This window comes from Pelophylax lessonae (assembly GCF_965119305.1).
Source record: "Pelophylax lessonae genome assembly, chromosome: 3".
NCBI lineage: Eukaryota > Metazoa > Chordata > Amphibia > Anura > Ranidae > Pelophylax > Pelophylax lessonae.
Window position 1 is genome coordinate 586,363,233 of NC_138770.1, and position 19,155 is coordinate 586,382,387.

Consider the following 19,155-nt stretch of genomic DNA (forward strand, 5'->3'; position numbering starts at 1 on the left):
ATTGTAAGACTTTGCACAGTTTTGCACGACACACTTTTGCTATTTTTGTGATACCATACATGTTAGAGCCATCTGACTTGTTTTCATGTTTTTAGTGCGGCACTGTATGTTTTTAGTTGCTTTTAACAATATAGTTGTATTGTAGTGCCAGCAGCTGGCTCAACTTTTTCAGTAAGCACAGTAGTTCCTTTATATTTGGATTGTTTTAAATACTCTTAAATGAATAGTGGAAACAAACACTTAACAACATAACCAAATTTAACAACTGAAATAAATTTTAATCAGTCTATAAAATACATTTCGTTCCAAAAGCAGCAGGAGGAAAAAAAAAAAAAAAAGTTTATACAATAAAGGGAAACGTCTAAACAGAAACTACTCATTTTTTCTCAGATTTAAATTTGTGCTTTCTCTTGGCTGGAGAGTCCTCCTCGGGGGTAGGATCACTTAGAGCATGTTTTATAAATCTCCGTGCAGCCCCTTTGTCAAGTTTGGCAGCTTTCTTACGATCTGTCATTTCTTTCACTCTGTTCATGTACTTTCGTATTCTTTCCTGCAATGCAAAAAACAAAGCTTAGATCAAAGTTCAGAACACAGTATTCTTCATTTCACTGCAAAACTGTACACATCATACTTATTCCTCAATGTTTTCCTATTGTTTTAAATTAAAAGACATGATAGTGCCTGTCATCCATAAATTTGGAAAAAAAAAAAGTAATTATTCACAGGCCTCAATAATGTTCAATGCAATCAAACACATTTAAAGCATTTATTATAGATAACAAGAACACGGAAAGATCGGATATAAAAAAAGAAAAAGGATGTTAAAGTACGAATATGTAAAGCATTCTTAAATATATCTTAAAAGAGAAAAGAGAAGTTCTCCTTTTTAAAAAAAATGCACATCTTTTCTATGGTTAAAAAAAAAAATGTGCATTTAAGATTTTTTTTTCTTTTTACTTGCACCAGCAATCAGCAGATCGTGCGTGCCATGTAGGACTCCTGCAGACTTTTCAGTGTTTCCCTCTGCGTTTACCTCGTAAAGACAAGGCAGATATACACTGACAGGAAGAGACCATGAACTACCAAAGCACTCAACAGCGCCATGGTAGTTCATTGAGAACTACATGCATTGTAGTTTCCCTTTCACAGAACTCTGAATGGTTTTCTTAAACTAGTGACAGCAAATGGAGGGAGAAGATCCCCCTCTTGCTGTCGCTAGATGCAGTGGAGCAGGTAGCGGCTGCAGAAGGGCAAACACGTTACATGTTCATCCTAAAGTGGGGTGAAACAAGTACTATATTCCATAAGGGAGAACTTTTCCTTTAATCATTATAAAAAAAAAAAAAAAAAAGGCATTAGGTCTACTAAATGGAGCCGAATAGATAAAGTACATCTATCACTTTAACAATCTAAAACCAGCTGCTGACAATAAAAAAGCCCAGGCACCTATAGTTACACATACTAGCAGCAGCTTTCAATGCCCCCACTCTTTCCAAATGCCAGGCCATTCTGATCATGCAGAGCATTAGCAATCCCTGGTAGGGACAGAGCTTTCCTGTGCCATCTTGCCTCAAACACATTTCTAATGCCCAGCAAGGAAGTCCTATCATATTAATGGATCAATAGGAATGTAACTTTGGCTTTTGTTCTTGTCAAGTTTAACTTACCCTTAAAGTGTAGGTTTCTTTCTTAAGCAAGTTTCTATTTTACTGATTTTTGTTTGCCCAAGAGATTAATGCAATAAATCATTCTGATTCCTGCATATATTAGTTAGTTTCAAAAATGTATAGGCGACAGCCCTCATTTTTTTAAATGTTAAAGCTTGAAAAGATTTGGGGACAGGTCTGGGCAAATTGAAAAGGGAGACCTGAGAGGTTATGGTGATGCACTCTAGTCCCAGTGCCAGATCAGGACTCCTAAAATGGTGGTAACCTAACAGTTAAAAAACAGAAAGAAAGCAGCGCCAGCTTAGTGAAGCATAAGGTTTATTAATACAAAAAACACGTAGTGACTTACTCTTAGGTAAGTAAAGGCCGGTACGGTAGGTGAATGGGATCATCCGTGCTCCTTCATTAGACCACCTAATACGCCCATCTTTCCCTCCGCCTCACCGGAAGTGATGTCGGGCTGACCGGAAGTGGGAAGTGGAGCCCCACTGAGAGTCCTCCACCACCACAGCACCATCAGACAGGCTGCCAGACAACAGCCACCGGCACCCCGCACCCCTCCTTTCCACAACGGTATCCAGGAGTAGAAGATGGATGATCCCATTCACCTACCGTTATGGCCTTTACTTACCTAAGAGTAAGTCACTACGTGTTTTTTAGATTAATAAACCTTATGCTTCACTAAGCTGGCGCTGCTTTCTTTCTGTTTATTCTCCTCAGAGCCTCTCCTTGCTCCAGCTGGCAGACGCTTTTCGTGGGCACCCCTCCCCCTTCCACCTCATCCTTTTATATATTTTTCTACCCATTTTTACCTTTTTCCATCATGGTGTGCCACCCACCAACATCAGAGAGCGCCATGTAATCATTGACTTTATAACAGTTAAAAAAGCCAGATTACTGATCATTGCATCTGGTCTGTCCCTCCTCCAGCTTTGCTACTTGCCTTTTCGCAGTAATGGCTGGCCTCCTTACCACTAGGTGTCTGATATTGAACAAACTGTAAGTGTCAAGTCTTCATATCTTTTAAATGCTTATAGGTTTGCTTTAATGCTGCACAATCAATAGTTTGAAATGTGAAGAGATAAGCATTCAAAATTGGATTTTTGTACTTACCATAAAATCCATTTCTCAGAGTTCATGGACAGACACAACGATCCATAAATCATAACTACTGGGTTATTCTGCCTCCTCCAGGAGTAGGACTAGGCAGAAAAAAAACACCTGGCTATGTCCATAGGCCATCCTCAGATTGGTATATTACCCCTTCTCTGCTCTAGGTAATCAGTTTAGTAGCAAGAAGTATTAGAAGTATCAAAACACCATAGAGGGGTGGGTGCTGGGAACTCAGAGAAATAGAATTTATGTCAAGTGCAAAAATCCCATTTTCTCTTTCGTTCATCGACGGACACAACGCTGCATAAATCATAACTAGTGGGATGTCCAAAAGCAGTGCCAAAAGGAAAATGAGGGTGGGGAAAACAACCCAAAGCTAAACATAAGAGCCCTTAACCAGGACACAGGAGCCTTAACCGGGTCACAGTAAAAAATAAAAGTTTAAAGAAAAACACCCCTCAAGAGGGAACAGCCCTTCTTAAACAGCTGCCTGCAAAACTTTGCAGCCAAAAGAAGCATCCGCAGATGCCAAAGTATCTATCTTATAGAATTTTGTGAAGGTATTCACCAAGTGGCCGCCTTGCAAACTTGCGATATTGATGCCTGATGACAGAAGGCCCAAGAAGCAGTCAACGCCCAAACAGAATGTGCCGTGACAGGGAAAGGTGGAACGGAAAGGCCAGAGTCACCATCTGTCTAATCCATCTGGAGATGGTAGCCAAAGAAGCGGACAGCCCTTTTCTTGGTCTGTCCATAACCACAAAAAGCGAGTCTGACCTCAGTAGACTCAGGACTCAGTAGCTGCCAGATACACCTGAATCGCACGAACCACATCAAAGGTATGCAAAGCGAATTCCTTGGGATGAGCAAGCTTGGGACGCAAGGAAGGCAACACAATGTCCTCATTCAAATGGAAGTCTGAGATAACTTTGGGCAGGAATGATGGACAAGGACGAAAAACCACTTTATCCCTATGGACCATTAAATAGAGACTGCGACAGGATAATGCCGCCAATTCCAATACTCTGCAGGCCGAGATAATAGCCACCAAGAATGTCACCTTCTGGGATAACGTAGCAAGGGAATTCTCAAATGGAGTTTTCTGGGGAACCAAAAGTACTTAATAAAAATCCCATGGCGGAAAAAGAAACTGTACAGGTGGAGCGACATGTCGAACCCCCTGAATGAAGGTACCAAATAAAGAGTGCGTGGCTAGGGGTCGCTGAAAGAAGATTGCCAGGGCAGACACCTTGCCCATGATGGTACTCAAGGCCAATTTCTGATCAATGCCCTGTTGAAGAAAGGTTAAGATCCGAGCCACAGAAAAGGATTGAGGGTGAATGCCAATCAACTCACACCAAGAAATGTACACTTTACACGTACGATGGTATATCTTGCTGGAAGACTACTTCCTCGCCCTCAGCATAGTAGGGATCACTGATTCAGACAGACCTCTCTCCCTCAGTACCTGGCTTTAAATAGCTAAGCCATTAAAACCAGTGACTGTAAAGCAGGATGGTTGATCAGCCCTTGGGACAACAGGTCCTCTCAGAGGAAGCCCTCAAAGAACGTTTACAGCCACCAGACTGATTGGAAGATCCTCACCCTTAAAGTGGAGTTCCACCCTATTTTTATACTTACCTCCATCTTCTCGCTCCGGGTCACCTGAAAAAGAAATGGATAATCGCATATTTTTTTTTTTTTTAACTTACCTCGTAGCGAAGAAAATATACTTACCTTACTTCCTTCTTCCTCCTTCCTCGGCCGCGGCCCGTCGTCACTTCCTGGCTCTGCAATGATTCCTGGGAGCTGGACGTCATAGCTCCCAGGAATCATTGCGCCTGCACCGGCCCCGACGTCAGTTCCGGGTCGCGCGCGTCATCCCCTTCTAAACAGCTTCTGGGCATGCCCAGAAGCTGTGGAGGGGTGACGCGCGCGACCCGGAAGTGACGTCGGGGCCGGCGCAGAGCATCGTGGGACCACAGAAGGCGGAAGAAGACGCCGAAGAGGACGCGCTGGCTTCAAGCTGCCCACATCTGAGATGGCAGCGCTGGACAAGACGTTTGCAAGGTAAGTATTTCGTCTTGCAGGTAAGTGCAACCCGGGACAGATCAGAGGCTAGCCATTGTGGAATGCACTAGCCCTGACTGTCCCGGGGGTATTAAAAAAAAAAAAAAAAAAAATCCAGGGTGGAACTCCGCTTTAATTCCTTGCTGGAATTGCGGAAGAAGCCTGAGCCGAGGAGGATACTGGCCTTACCATGGACATTGGATGCCTGCGGCTTCTGCCAGAGAAACCCATGATCTCGCCACAACCTCAGTATCCTCCTGTGAAGCTGAACCTGCTAAAGGAGCTGCATGTAGGACTGTGCAAACAGAACTGTCTTGGAGGTGGATAACACCAAACTTAGAACCTGTATGCAAAATGGGAGATAGAATTGTCTGTGTGGCAGCAGCCAGTGAATCACGGCCTGTGGTTCCTGAAGTTTGTCAAGAGGAAGGACCACCCTTGGTCAGAATTAGAATCAGACCTAGGTAAAGCAATTCCCTGGACAGGGATAGGGGGGGCATTCGGTAGTTGGGACATCACTTGAACCTTTGCAGGAAATAAACCTGCAAAAGGAAACTCAGGACCCAACAAAAACTGAAAAGGACAAGCTTTGTACCCCCAAAAGGAATCGTTTGTGGATTCCCTTGACGCTCAAGAAGGAGGTCCATGAGGCCAGAAACCACAGAAGATGTCTCCCCCCCCCCCACCCCAATAATGGGTGAGGGCAGACCTTCATGCGGAAGGGGTCTTGTCTGCGGGTCCGGAGAAGCTAGCTCTAGCATTACCAGACCAAGGATGCTTGGAACCTCCAGGGAAAGATTTGAAAAATCTATTTCCCTTATTCTCCATCCCAGAAGCAAAAAATAATTTTTTATGTGCTGAGGAGGTGGGCCCCTGTCTGCAACAAGGCTCCTTCCCTTTCCTAGACTATGGCAAGAAGGTACTCTTTCCCCTTGTGATACCCTTAATGACGTCATCCAGGGTAGCCCCAAACAGAAGATCGCCTTAAAAGGGCAGATCACTGAGAGCTTTGTTAGAGGCTTAGTCTGCGGACCAATTCTTAAGCCACAGCATGCCCCTAATCACCACCGCTAAAACAGAAAGATTAGACAGCACAGGAGCTGTATCCAAAGCTGCATCACAAATAAACTGCAGCCCATGAACCAATTGGTCCGCTAAATCAACATAAGCAGCAGGGACCTGCTCACCCCCCAGGCCCTGGCGCAATAGCTTGGCCCATTCAGTTAGAGTCTGAGATACCAGGGCTGATGCAAAGACTGGCCACAATGTCGATCCAGCCATAGTAAACATGCTGCGTGCCACAGCCTTCCGCTTTCCTGTCAGCCGGGCCCTTAAAGGACGAGGGTTTCCTCTACTGGGATCATAGTAGCTTTGTTCAACCTTGAAACAGGAGGCTCCACAACTGGTGGACTAGTCCACTTTTGTAAAAGAGTCTCCTCAAAGGGGTATCGTACAGAAAAACGTTTGGCGACCACAAAGGGTAATTTTGGTTTGATTCCATTCCTTACAGGAAAATCTGTCAAAATAAGGCACATAAGTAAACACCTTGGGAGTGCGTGGGGACTTATGTGTACCAAACGACACTGCTACGTCCGTGGCTACATCAGCTGCATCCTCCACTTTTAAAGTCCCGCAAACTGCAGTGATAAGTGCGTCTACCAGCACTTTTTAATTAGCTGCTGAGGCCATGGAGGAATCATCCTCACTATCGAATGGATCTGGGGGTGTGATATTAAGCCCCACTGGACAGAATCAGATAAGAGACTGAGCAGGGAAAGGCGGGGGGCACTTCCTCCTGGGCCTTTGCCCAAATGCCACTTCGACCCAGGACACTAAGGACTGTAGGACCACCATTAGTGCAACCATGGGAAGCTGTGGTTCCAAGGAACCTGCCACCTCCATAAGGGGGTCAGTGGGGGAGATGTGACCCTAAGGCTCCATAAGGAAAGAGTACAAATAACAATCTTTTGGCACCACTAAAGGACCCCCCCCCCCCCAAGTCTCAAGGTACATATCAGCAGAGAGAGAGAGAGAGAGAGAGAGATAACAGGGACCCCCAAGGACTCACTCTACTGATCGGAGGAGCGCAGAGAATTCGGACCCAGCATCACCATGGACGCCATCCCTGTTCACATGTCCCTGGTACAGGAAAAGGAAGCTGAGGAGGAGCTTCGGCATCCCCGCGAAGCTTCGGTCGTCTCCAGCATCTCCTGGACTAAGGGAAAATGGCCCCTGTGACATCATTGGGCTACAAAACATGGCCACCAACCGGAGACCAGCCAGACTAAGAGAAAATGGCCACCATCAGCTACAACATGCTGCCAGGATCTTCCCTGTGCTCTCTGCAACGCTGCATCCTCTGCAAGGGGATCCCCTCCTGAAGGCTGGACACATGTTAGGGGAAACTCCTCTGCGCACTCTGCACCGGTCTCTGCACTGGGATCCCCTGCACTATACCCACACTGCAAACAGTGGGGCATGCACCTAGGGGTCTCCTACACTGGGACCCCTCCAGACTACCAGGGCAAGACACACTATCCTAGGACCCTTATAGAGTGGGGATTGCAGGGGAGACCCCAGGGGTCTCTGCTGCATCATGTAGAACAATTCTCCTGCGCTCCAATTAAATATGATGGGGGGAAAGAGGAATACTTCCAACGGACTTGGATGGGTATGACTAATGGCCTTGCTGCCCCCTCAGGATCAAGGGTATCCGAAACCAACTGGAATACAACAACGAAAAAGAAAGGGGCACACCGACCTAGTGCATTACCACTAAAAATATTTATTAAAACAGTAAAAAGTAAACATTATACTCACAAAACAGATGTGAATATTGCACATATCAACATATTCGACATAGGATCTCCAAGGTAGCCAGGGTACTACGCGATGCTGGATGGCATTCTGTGTACCGCATGAAAACTGCTGTGGCTAGGCTGATGCATTTCGAGGGCGAGCCCCCCCTTCCTCAGAGCCAAGGAAGGCTGCTGGGAGCCTTCCTTGGCTCTGAGGAAGGGGGGGCTCGCCCTCGAAATGCGTCAGCCTAGCCACAGCAGTTTTCATGCGGTACACAGAATGCCATCCAGCATCGCGTAGTACCCTGGCTACCTTGGAGATCATATGTCGAATATGTTGATATGTGCAATATTCACATCTGTTTTGTGAGTATAAATGTTTACTTTTTACTATTTTAATAAATATTTTTAGTGGTAATGCACTAGGTCGGTGCACCCCTTTCTTTTGTTGTTTTTTTTTTTGTTGTTGTCTCTGCTGCATCCTCTGCCCTGGGACCCCCACCAGACTCCAGGTCCAGACAGGGGGGGGGAGGGAGTGGGGGAAGCCCAGCTCTGAGGGATTTTTAAGAATGGGAGGAGGAAACCTGCAGGCAGGTCTGACTGCCCCTGGAGGTTACCCGAGTACACCCCAAAGAAAACCACCAAACGGGGAGAGGGGGGACTCTACCTACCCTTCCATGGTGCGGGTAACGCTCCAGACAGAACTCCTTGCCACCCAAGTAGGGGAGTTGTCGGCCAAGGCACCGCTGCGACTCAGACCCAAGCCTGGTCGTATGCGACCCTGCGAGACATTTAGCTCGTGGGCCAGTCTCTGTCCGTGAGGCTGTCGCGGCTGACCTAGCGCATAGCTCCGGTCTGCACACGATCGCTGGCTGGGCTGGGGGGGACCATTAGATCTAGATTAACCAGCCCGTTGCCCAGTCCAGCAGTTTATTGTAGATCTCCTGAGAGAAAAAACAAAAGAGATGTAAGGAAGGAGAAAAAAATTGCTAGGACCAGAGATCCCAGCCGGGAGCCTTACTCCTGACTAGACAGATTAAAACTGATTACCTAGAGTAGAGAGAGGAGTTATATACCAAGCTGAGGTTGGCCCATGGGCATAGCCAGGTGTTTTTTGCTCAGCCTACTTCTGGATAAGGCAATATAACCTAGTAGTTATGATTTATTAAGCGCTGTGTCTGTTGATGAACAAAAGAAAAATGGGATTTTTTAAAATCCATTTCTTTGATGCTCACTGATGAACACAGCTCCTGATCTTCTTGACCATTGGATTAAACTGCCCCCTACAGGCGAAGGACACTAGGCAGAAAAAAATTCTGGCTACGCTTATGGGCAGTCCCAGGGTGTATACTCTCTCTCCTATAGTACTGAGTTTTGTTACAAGCAGTGTCAGACAAATTACAACTCCACAGAGGGGTGGGGGCTGTGTCCATCAATGAACATCAGAGAAATGGATTTTACGGTAAGTCAAAAATCCAATTTTCTCTTTCATTTATTGACTGACACAGCTCCTGATCTCAACTATTGGGACGTCCCAAAAAAGTATTAAACATGAGGGGTGTGAACAGCGAAAAAAATTCCCAAGGCTAAACTATAGCCAACCCGGTAAACAGGAGCTCAATCAAAAAAACTAGATCCCACTTGAAAAAACAATACACCCTCAAAGAGGACCAGGTCCTCTAAACAGCAGCCTGCACAACCTTGCGGCCAAAGGAAGCATCCACTTTATAGAACTTTGTGAAAGTGTGCACCGACAACCAGTTGGCCACCTTGCAAACCTGCACCACTGACGCCTGATGACGGAAGGACCCCGAGAAAATTGCACCTTGACAGGGAAAAGGAGGAACCTGACCCTTAATGGAATAGGCCCGAATCACCGTCTGTCTGATCCATCTGGAAATGGTCACAGAGGAAGCGGAAAACCCTTTCCGAGGCCCATCCATAAGCACAAATAGTGAGTCTGACTTCCTAAAAGACTCGGTAGCTGCCAGGTACACCCTAATCGCCGGACCATATCCAAGGCATGCAAAGCAATTTCCTTCGGACGTTTTGGCCTGGGATACAGGGAAGACAGCACAATGTCTTCATTCAAATGTAAAATCAAAGTTAAACTGAGGAAGGAACGACGAACAGGGGGGAGGAACCACCTTATCACTGTGAACTACCAAGTAAGGTGAACGACAGGGTTAACGCCACCAATTCCGACACTGCACACAGAGGTGAAAGCCACCAAAAAGGCCACCTTCTGGGACAGCGTAAGCAGGGGAATCTCCCAAAGATTCTCAAAAGAAGGATTCTGGAGGACTGAGAGCACCAAATTGAGGTCCCAAGGTGGAAACAGAGACCGCACTGGAGGGGTCAAGTGTCTAACTCCCTGAAGAAAAGAACGCACCAAGGAGTATGTGGCCAAGGGGCCGTTGAAAGAAGACGGCTAAGGCCGACACCTGACCCTTGATAGTACTTAAAGCCAGTTTCTGCTCAACCCCTCTTTGAAGGAAGGTCAAGATCAGAGCCACCGGAAAAAACAAAAGAAAAAACAAAACAAAAGCGAGGATGAACCCCAGGAGACTCACACCACGCAATGTACGTCTTCCACTTACGATGGTAGATCTTCCTAGAAGTAGATTTGTCACCAACTCAGACAAAGCTCTATCCATCAGCACCTGGTGTTCAACAGCCAAGCCGTCAAAGCCAGCGACTGTAAAGCAGGATGGAGGATCGGTCCTTGGGACAGCAGATCCTCCCTGAGAGGAAGCTTCCAAGGAACGTCGGCAACCAGCCCGACGAGGCCAGTCCGGGGCCACCAAGATGACCGTAATCCCTTCTGCCTCGATGCTGCAAAGAAGTCTTGGCAGAAATTTTTACAATTTAGAAGTCTTGGCAAAAGCTTGAGAGGAGGGAAGGCCTAAATCAGACGATACGGACCCCATGGGGCCACCAGCCCATCCATGGTGTCCGCCAGAGGATCCCATGACAGAGCCACAAACCTCTGCGCCTTTCTGTTGAGCTGGGACGCCAACAGATCCACCTCGGGGATGCCCCACCGTAGACACAACTGATGAAACACCTCCGGATAAAGGGACCACTACCCTTGGTTGAACACCTGACTAGGTTGACTGAGGTAATCCGCCTGGCAGTTTTCCACCCCGGGAATGTGTATGGCAGTGAGGGCTGGAACAAACCATTCTGCCCACTTTAGAATGCCGGGCTACCCCTAGAGCTGCCAAGACACTTCCAGATCGGATTATCCAGAGACTGCAGATTCTTGCCCCATTTGGCCAGAATCTCCCTTTGCAGGGACTTCGTTTGGAACTGTGCAAACGGAACTACCTCAAAAAGGTAGACACCCTCAGGCCCAGCACCCACATGCAAGTCCGGAGGGATTACCATCTGCTGGACAGCAGGAGACGAATTACCGCCTGCAGTTTCTAGGGTTTGTCCAGAGGAAGGAGCACTCTGGCTAAGGCCAAGTCCAGAGTCAGATTCAAGATAGTCCAGCTTTGTGGACAGAACCAGAGCAGACTTCTGAAATTCAGAATCCAGCCAAACACACTCGTATGGGGATTTCCAGGTTTTTACACCAGAGTAGTAGGAGATTTCGCTCGCAGAAGAAGGTCGTCCAAGTAGCCCGGTACCGTGCCCTTTAGAGTGCCCCCTAACATAATATGTGCCCATCAGCATGCCCCTTATTTCATGTTAAGCTTCCCTCTGATGGGCACATTTTATGTTAAGGGCCACACTGATGGGCACATTTTATGTCAAGAGAGACTCTGATGGGCACAACAAAATGTGCCCATCAGCGTGCCCCTTAACATAAAATGTACCTATCAGAGTGCCCCTTAACATAAAATAAGTGGCATGATGATGGGCACATTTTATGTTAAGGGGGCACACTGATGGGCACATATTGTCGTGGGGGTACGCTGATGGGCACATATGTTAAAGGAACCTGATGTAAGATGGTACTGTGGTGGGGACACCTGATGTAAAGGAGCACTCTGATGGGCACACCTGATGTAAGGGGGCACTCTGATGGGAATACCTGATGTAAGGTGGCACTGTGATGGGGACATCGGATGTAAGGGGGCATTCTGATGGGAATACCTGATGTAAGGTGGCACTGCGATGGGGACACCTGATGTAAATGGACACTCTGATGACGGCACCTAATGTAAGGCGGCACTCTGCTGGAGACAAATTATGTAAAGGGCACACAGACTTGTGATTCGAACCTCGGCTGGAAGAACATTTCAGTGCCCGGACCTCTTTAAATTTTAATTCACTACCCCTGACCTAGAGACTAAAATGGCGGTTGTTGCAATATTTTATGTCACACTGTATTTGCGCAGCGGTCTTTTAAAATCCATTTTTTGGGGGAAAAATACACTTTAATGAGTTAAAAAAAAAAAAAAAAAAAAAAGGTAAAAAGGTAAATGTAGCCCAATTTTTTTGTATAATGTTAAAGATGATACGCCGTGAATCATGATCTTTATTCTAAGCAAAAAAATTGTGATTCTCATTTTATCCAGAATCGTGCAGCTCTATATCAAACCAAGCCTGGCTAAATTTTGCAAAAACACATCTGAAGTCTCCCAAAAGCATGTGGGAAAATGTGTTCTGGTCAGATGAAACCAAGGTTAATTTTTTTGGCCATAATTCCAAAAGATATGGTTGATTCAAAAACAACACTGCACATCACCAAAAGAACACCATACCCACAGCAAAGCATGGTGGTGGCAGCATCATGCTTTTGGGCTGTTTCCCTTCAGCTAGAACAGGGGCCTTAGAGGGAATTATGAACAGTTCCAAATACTAGTCAATATCGGCACAAAACTTTCAGGCTTCTGCTAGAAAGCTGAACGGGAAGAAGAACTTTATCTTTCAGCATGACAACAACCCAAAGCATACATCCAAATCAACAAAAGAATGGCTTCACCAGAAAAATATTAAAGTTTTGGAATGGCCCAGCCAGAGACCAGACCTAAATCTGATTGAAAATCTGTGGGATGATCTGAAGAGGGCTGTGCACAGGAGATGCCCTTGCAATCTGACAGATTTGGAGTGTTTTTGCTAAGACAAGTGGGTAAATATTGCCAAGTCAAGGTGTGTCATGCTGATAGACTCATACCCAAAAAAGACTGAATGTTGTAATGTAATAAAATCAAAAAGTGCTTCAATAAAGTATTAGTTGAAGGGTGTGCACACGTATGCAACCATATTATTTTCCTTTTTTATTTTACTTCCCTTCTCCTAAAAGATTTCCATTTGTTGTTCAACTGAGTTGTACAGTTTATAGGTCACATTAAAGGTGGAAAAAGTTCTGAAATTATTTATCTTTGTCTCAATTTTTTACATCACACAAACCTGACATTTTAACACGGGTGTGTAGACTTTTTACACCCACTGCATATACGTGACTGAGCCTGCAAGTGCCGCAGCACCGCAGTATATATGCAGGAGCGGGGCGGCAAGTGGTTAATAATCATGTTGACAATATAATATGGAAGAACAACTAAGATCATTAAATGCTGAACTAGGAGGAAAAGATAAAATACATTTTTTTTTTTTTTAAATGACAACCGATTATGTCACCTCATATAATGCATTCATTTTACATTTTCCTTAGCTCCAAATTTTTTTTTTTTTTTTGGTAGAATATATAGAATTTTCAAAACCATTACTTTTCCCCTCCCTATGACAAGTTAAAAAAATAGAATCAGTTAATTCCAATTTATAATATTTCATATTTGAAGTCAGTGATATGCTTTGATGTTCTCTCTTGGCAAGGAACCTTGAAAAGCAGGCCGTATATATTCAATCTGCTCATTCAACTTAATGGAACAAAAAAGACAAAATGGAGAGATTTATTAGAAGTTGTAAATATGTCACTTATACATGATTACTGGACAGTACACATGCTGTCCATGCCAAAAAAGCTTTTAGCTTTGTTGCAGAACCAAATTCTTTACCGTTGAGAAAATGAATTAATGAGGGAATTGGACAAGGGGTGCAAGCGTGAATGGATGCGTGTGTGCGTAAAAAGCTCTTCACCATCGGGGTCTGCTTTCTCTTCCACGCTAGTAAATCACCGCTTGAAATATTTATGGCGTTAAACAGGAATGAAGAAAGCTGATATACGATTTAAGCATTTACACAAAGATCATCTTAATGCAACATTTTTGCATTAATATCTCTTGGGAAAAATGGAAGAAAAATATTTGTACATACATTCTGAAATAGCCCATCATTATTGGGCAGATAAGCTGATTGTTGCACAGATATTTTGGTAGTAAAAAGATTTTTACAGCGACACAATTTGTCAACACAAAGAAACTGCGGTTATTTGTACAATATAGCAATATTTTATCATATGGGGCCCAATGGAGACAGCCTAATCTAACAGAGCCCAAGTTTTTCTTATTGCCCATCCTTTCAACATTTACAAACACGAAGCACCAGATACTTCTAGTAAGTCATGTAAAGATAAAGTATTATACAAGTTCAATATCCAAATTATAATGACAAAATTTCCAAAAATTTAATTTATACAATACAGGATAAAACTGCCTATAGGTTATTTTATTTTACAGATTGTGCATAGCCTCAGCTGCCTGGAAATAAAATATAATTAATTAAAATCTAATAAGTGAGACAGGATATTTAAAGCGTAACTCCACTTTTGTTAAGAAAAATCACACCTACTGGTTACGTCTTTTCTAGGAGTCTCCTCCACCTCACAGCACACCGTAAACAACTTTCCAAGAAGTGCACTTTTCTATAGAACACCAGCTCAGCGTGTCACAGCATGGACACAGAACACACAGCCCAGGCAGCCCCCATGTTCCATCCTCCACCAGAAAACCTCCCGCTCCCTCAGAGTAGTGACAGTCCGCCTGCTAGGTCAGGTAAAAGCCACACAGGCTGCTGGGTCCCCCTCCTCCTCACCCTTCCCCAAGGTCTGACCTCTCCCCCCCGCCGACCCGTACCGTGTAGGTGGGCCCTGGGGGGAGGAAGGTCAGCTTTGGCAGCGACGCAACATGGGCAGCAAAAGAGAGCTCCTCCAAAGAAAAGCCATTCCTCCCCGGACCTTGCTCGGGCAGAGGAGAGGAGAGGATGCCGCCCCCCTCCCCTCCCATGCCACTCACAGCCAGACATCAGATTACTGTATGCCCCTGGGGAAAACACAGAGACCAGGCATGGGGGGGGGGGGGGGGGGGGGGAGAAGGATCAGCTGCCCTGAACTCAGGTTTGCGTGTCCGGGCAGTCAGGAGTTACAGGGAGTGGGCTGGGGGCAGCCATAGCGCCAGGACGCGCTTTCTGGTTGCCATGGTGACCTGGTGCCTGGGGTTTGTCGAGCCCTGGGCTTGACTAATAGCGGATTCAAGCCATCTTGCTATTGAACATTAGAGGCTTTAAACCCCTCTTCTAGCCCCTGAAAACAAAACAAAAAGGGAATCAGACTTCCTAAATTTCTTTGTGCTATCTAAATACTGTAGGACACACCTTTCAACATCCAACTTATGAAAATTACATTCCTGTTTACCCACAGGATAAGAACAGAAAGTTTGTAAAATTTCTTGGCCTACGAAACTTCTAAGCCACCTTCGGCAAAAAGGCCATAACCGTCTAAAAAAATTACCCGTTTCGGAAATAACTGTAGAAAGGGGGCCCTGATTGAAAGAGCCCTCTGCATGCCAGCTGTTCAGCTTCTCCCCACAGTGAAAACAGGCTTCAACCTGCCCGGCTGATTAGCTCTGATTCCCAGCGATGTCTCCCCACTGGAGGAAACACTAAAACTGAGGGTTCAGTGGGTCAGGAGGGGCTTAAATCTTTAAGCTAACGCAGCATTTCCTGTGAAGGGAGGAGCCAAGTTCTCTCAGAGGTGGCTGTTCTAAAAGATGATTAGGTAAAAAACATTCCCCCCTGGGTGATCTATGTACATTAAAAGGATTTTAACAAACTTTGTTGCAGATTGCTACCTTTTGTTATTCTGAAAAAAATCAGTTTGTTCCTCTGCTGAGTGGGTCTACTGGGACTAGTTTCATAATTATCAATTAGCTGTGCAGCTGGAGGGCTCTAATGAGAAAAGCTGCTGGGCCTGCATCCCTTTAAACATGTTACTATTGGGAGCATCTCATCAAAAATTACATTTTTGTTGCAGGAGATGCCAGAAATCTGACTTGTATCGTAGTGCAGACTTCTTGGAAAATTGGTGAGCCAATCACACAAGCAGGAAATTATGTTTCTGGGGCGTGTTTAGTACACATTGTGTACAGAACTACTCCAGGTATCCATATTGCATTGCAGTTTCAGAAAATTACAGCGGCAGGAGATAGAAAAGGAAAGGTAATTTTTAATAACATTCAATTACAATATGATTTGTGTCGCAATTGTATACGCTATATTATTTTTCCTTTATTTGCCATTTTTTTCCCCCCACGAAAGTCAACCCTAAAAGGCAATGTATAGTCTTTTGAAACGACTTAAGAAATACATGTAGAAAAGAAAAACAAATTGAACAGTGCTCTCCCTGTGTGCCGGTATCTTCCCAGTCAAGAAAGAGGATGAGAACTTCTAAGCTGCATACAGCAGAGCTCTCTATAGTGATCAATCCTACAATTTTGATATGTAAAAAAGCCATATTGCAGCTTAGTAATCTTTAAAGTGATACCAAACACACACCATTTACATTGTCCCTTTTATTTCTCTATATGGATGATGGTACTGCTTTAAAGGAGAAGTATAGCCAAAGCTAGCTTGGCTGTACATCTATGGATCACAGGAGTACAACTCGTTCTGCACTCCTGTGACCCGTTTTCAACAAACAGCGGGCTGAAGTCCGCTCTCTGCTGATATCACAGAAGTCAGTCCCAGCATTGCGTCATCACGACAATGGAGTCAGGATCTGCCAGGTGCCTGGACTGACTCCCAGTTCAGCCTCTTAGCGAGCCTGAGCTGGCTGCTCCCTGCCCCTCCACAGTCCAGCGCTCTAATGAGTGAGGAGGAGGCAGAGCGGAGAGCTGCCGATTGGCAGTCAGCAGCTCTCTGCTCGGGGAGCTGTCAGAACCGAGCAATTGACGGTGTTTGATCGCTCGGTTCTCAGTGTAGAGGTGTCGGGGGACAGATGCAGCATCGGACCAATGCTGCATCCACCTAGGCAAGTATAAATTGGGAAAAACACCAAAAGCCATACTTCTCTTTTAATTAGAGGTGCACTGAATAGAAATTCTGGTGCCAAAATCGAAAATGCAGGATGCACTTGGCCAAAAACTGAAACCGAAAATGACAGTTTTAAAATATATATATATGTTTATATGTAAAATTGTATTATATTCCATTTTCTTATGTCATGAATTCAAATAAATATTCATTTTTTGGCGGCCATTATTAGCACTTTTAGCGCAAGAAAAGCTCAAGAAAAATGTATCCCTTTAAATTTTATGTAACTCCTCACACTGGTCTGTTGCGCTTCCATTGTGGTGTTAATCTTGCTTATTGCACTTTTGGTCAGTTATAAAAAAAAAAGGCACCTCCCCATTAAAAATGCATTGAAAATGCAGCAAGAACACATCGATAATGCACCCGAGTTACGTTTTTTAATGCGGTTTTTGATTCACACGACCTATGGAAAACACACCCATAAGCACAGTAAAATCGTGGCAAATCCACTGTAAAATTGTGGCATCGCATGCGTTTTCGGTGCCATTATCGGCACCTTTTTCTCTTATCAGCAAGATGTCAATAACATAATTTTCGGCTGATCTGTTTCCGCTGTATCTTTAGTTTTAATTTAAAAAAAAAAAAAAATCTAGGTACCTTTCTTCTAATCATTATACAGCTGTCACATGACCAAACGGGAGGAGATTCTAGTCCTCTGCTGCTTGTCACATGTTCAAAATAAAAAAAAAAAACAGCCTTTAGAATAAAAAGTAAAAATAATAATGTCAGACTGTTTAAATTGGCATACAAAATTATACCTGGAATCTATTATTTTTTTAGCAATAACATGGTGTGGGTGGATTTCTTTTCTTAGAATAAAAGGGAGGCCATTCCCCCATTATTCTTTATGTAGAATATTCAATGGCTGCCACCGCACACAAATCGGGGATAAAAAATGGGCACAGGAGAGACTGCAGCGCATATAAACCAAAAAAGAGAGCGTCATTCATGGGTCTTGAAAGATAAACGCACAATGACGGTCTTAATCAACGTTTTGACGAGGCACAAGGAAGGGATAGAACATGTTATTTACAGGATCACCAGTTATATTAAAAAAAGGAGAAAAAAAGCATGAAAAAATAAAAATGTTGCAGCAACTATTCATAAGAATTGGTAAGCTGCAATATATTAAATTCGTTTTTTTTTTTTTTTTTGTGTTTGGGTATTTGGTGATTGGTGCCTAAAAATACATTCTCAAACAGCAATGCAAAATCTTAAAAATACATAAAAATGGATGTACAAATGTGGACATTTCTGAAAGACATTAACAGTGGCTAGGTGTGGAAATTTATTGTAAGCTTAACTCAAGGCTGGACACATTCCAGAAGCCAAGTAGCTAGCTTCCGCCTATTTTTAATGCCTTTTCTATTGTTGTCGGGGAAAAGACTTGTTCAAAGACTTGTTCCAGTAAACTCCATGGATCTTGAAATGTAGAAGAATATGTCTGCCTTGGCTTAACTGCCGTGTCTCCGTAGCTATAGAAGTAGAATCTTAACAACCACCACAGCTCCAGAAGGTTTTACCCCCTTCATGACCAGGCCATTTTTTGGCATTTAGCAATGTGCTACTTTACCTTGCAATTGTGTGGTCATACAATTGTATACCCAAACTAAATTAATTTTTATAATTATTTTTCACACAAATAGGGCTTTCTTTTGATCACAACTGGGTTTTTATTTTTTGTGATATAAATGAAAAAAAAAAAAAAAAAAAAAAGATTAAAAATTTTGAAAAAAATATTTATATTTTTTACTTTTTTTTTAACATATCCAATTAAAAAAAAAAATCAAATTTCTTCAGAAATGTTGGCCAAAATTTATTCTGCTAGATGTATTTGGATAAAAAAAAAATCCCAATAAGTGTTTATTAATTGGTTTATGTAAAAGTTATAGTGCCTACAAACTATGGTATATATACTAGAATTTTTATTTATTTATTTTTTTTTTACTACAACTAATAGCGTTGATCACCGACTTATAATGGGACTGCGATAGTGCGGCGGACAATCTGACATTGACCAACTGCCACTGACATCACCAGTAAAACTAATACAGTGATCAGTGATAACACTATACCACTGTCACTGTTGTAATGACACTGGCTGGGAAGGTGTTAACATTTAGGGAGATCAAGAGGTTGTGTGTGTGCCTAACAATGTGTAATGTGCTGATTTTACCAACAGATCTTTATGTTTCTTATCCCTGCTTTGCACTAACAAACTACTTTTCAGGGATAAGAAACAGAGATCGTTCTCTCCGTACAGAGCACTGTGTTGATGTTTAACACAG

General features: G+C 43.9%; 1 protein-coding gene across 1 annotated transcript in view; it reads right to left on the reverse strand.

Moving 5' to 3' along the window:
* Positions 1-313: 313 nt before the first annotated feature.
* Positions 314-19,155, reverse strand: part of C1D (C1D nuclear receptor corepressor) — a gene marked incomplete at its 5' end in the record, with an annotated part of 80,886 nt that continues 62,044 nt past the window's right edge. Inside the window, 1 exon segment of the mRNA XM_082252612.1 lies at positions 314-550. Coding sequence (XP_082108738.1) covers positions 377-550 — 174 coding nt within the window. The 3' untranslated portion in view covers positions 314-376.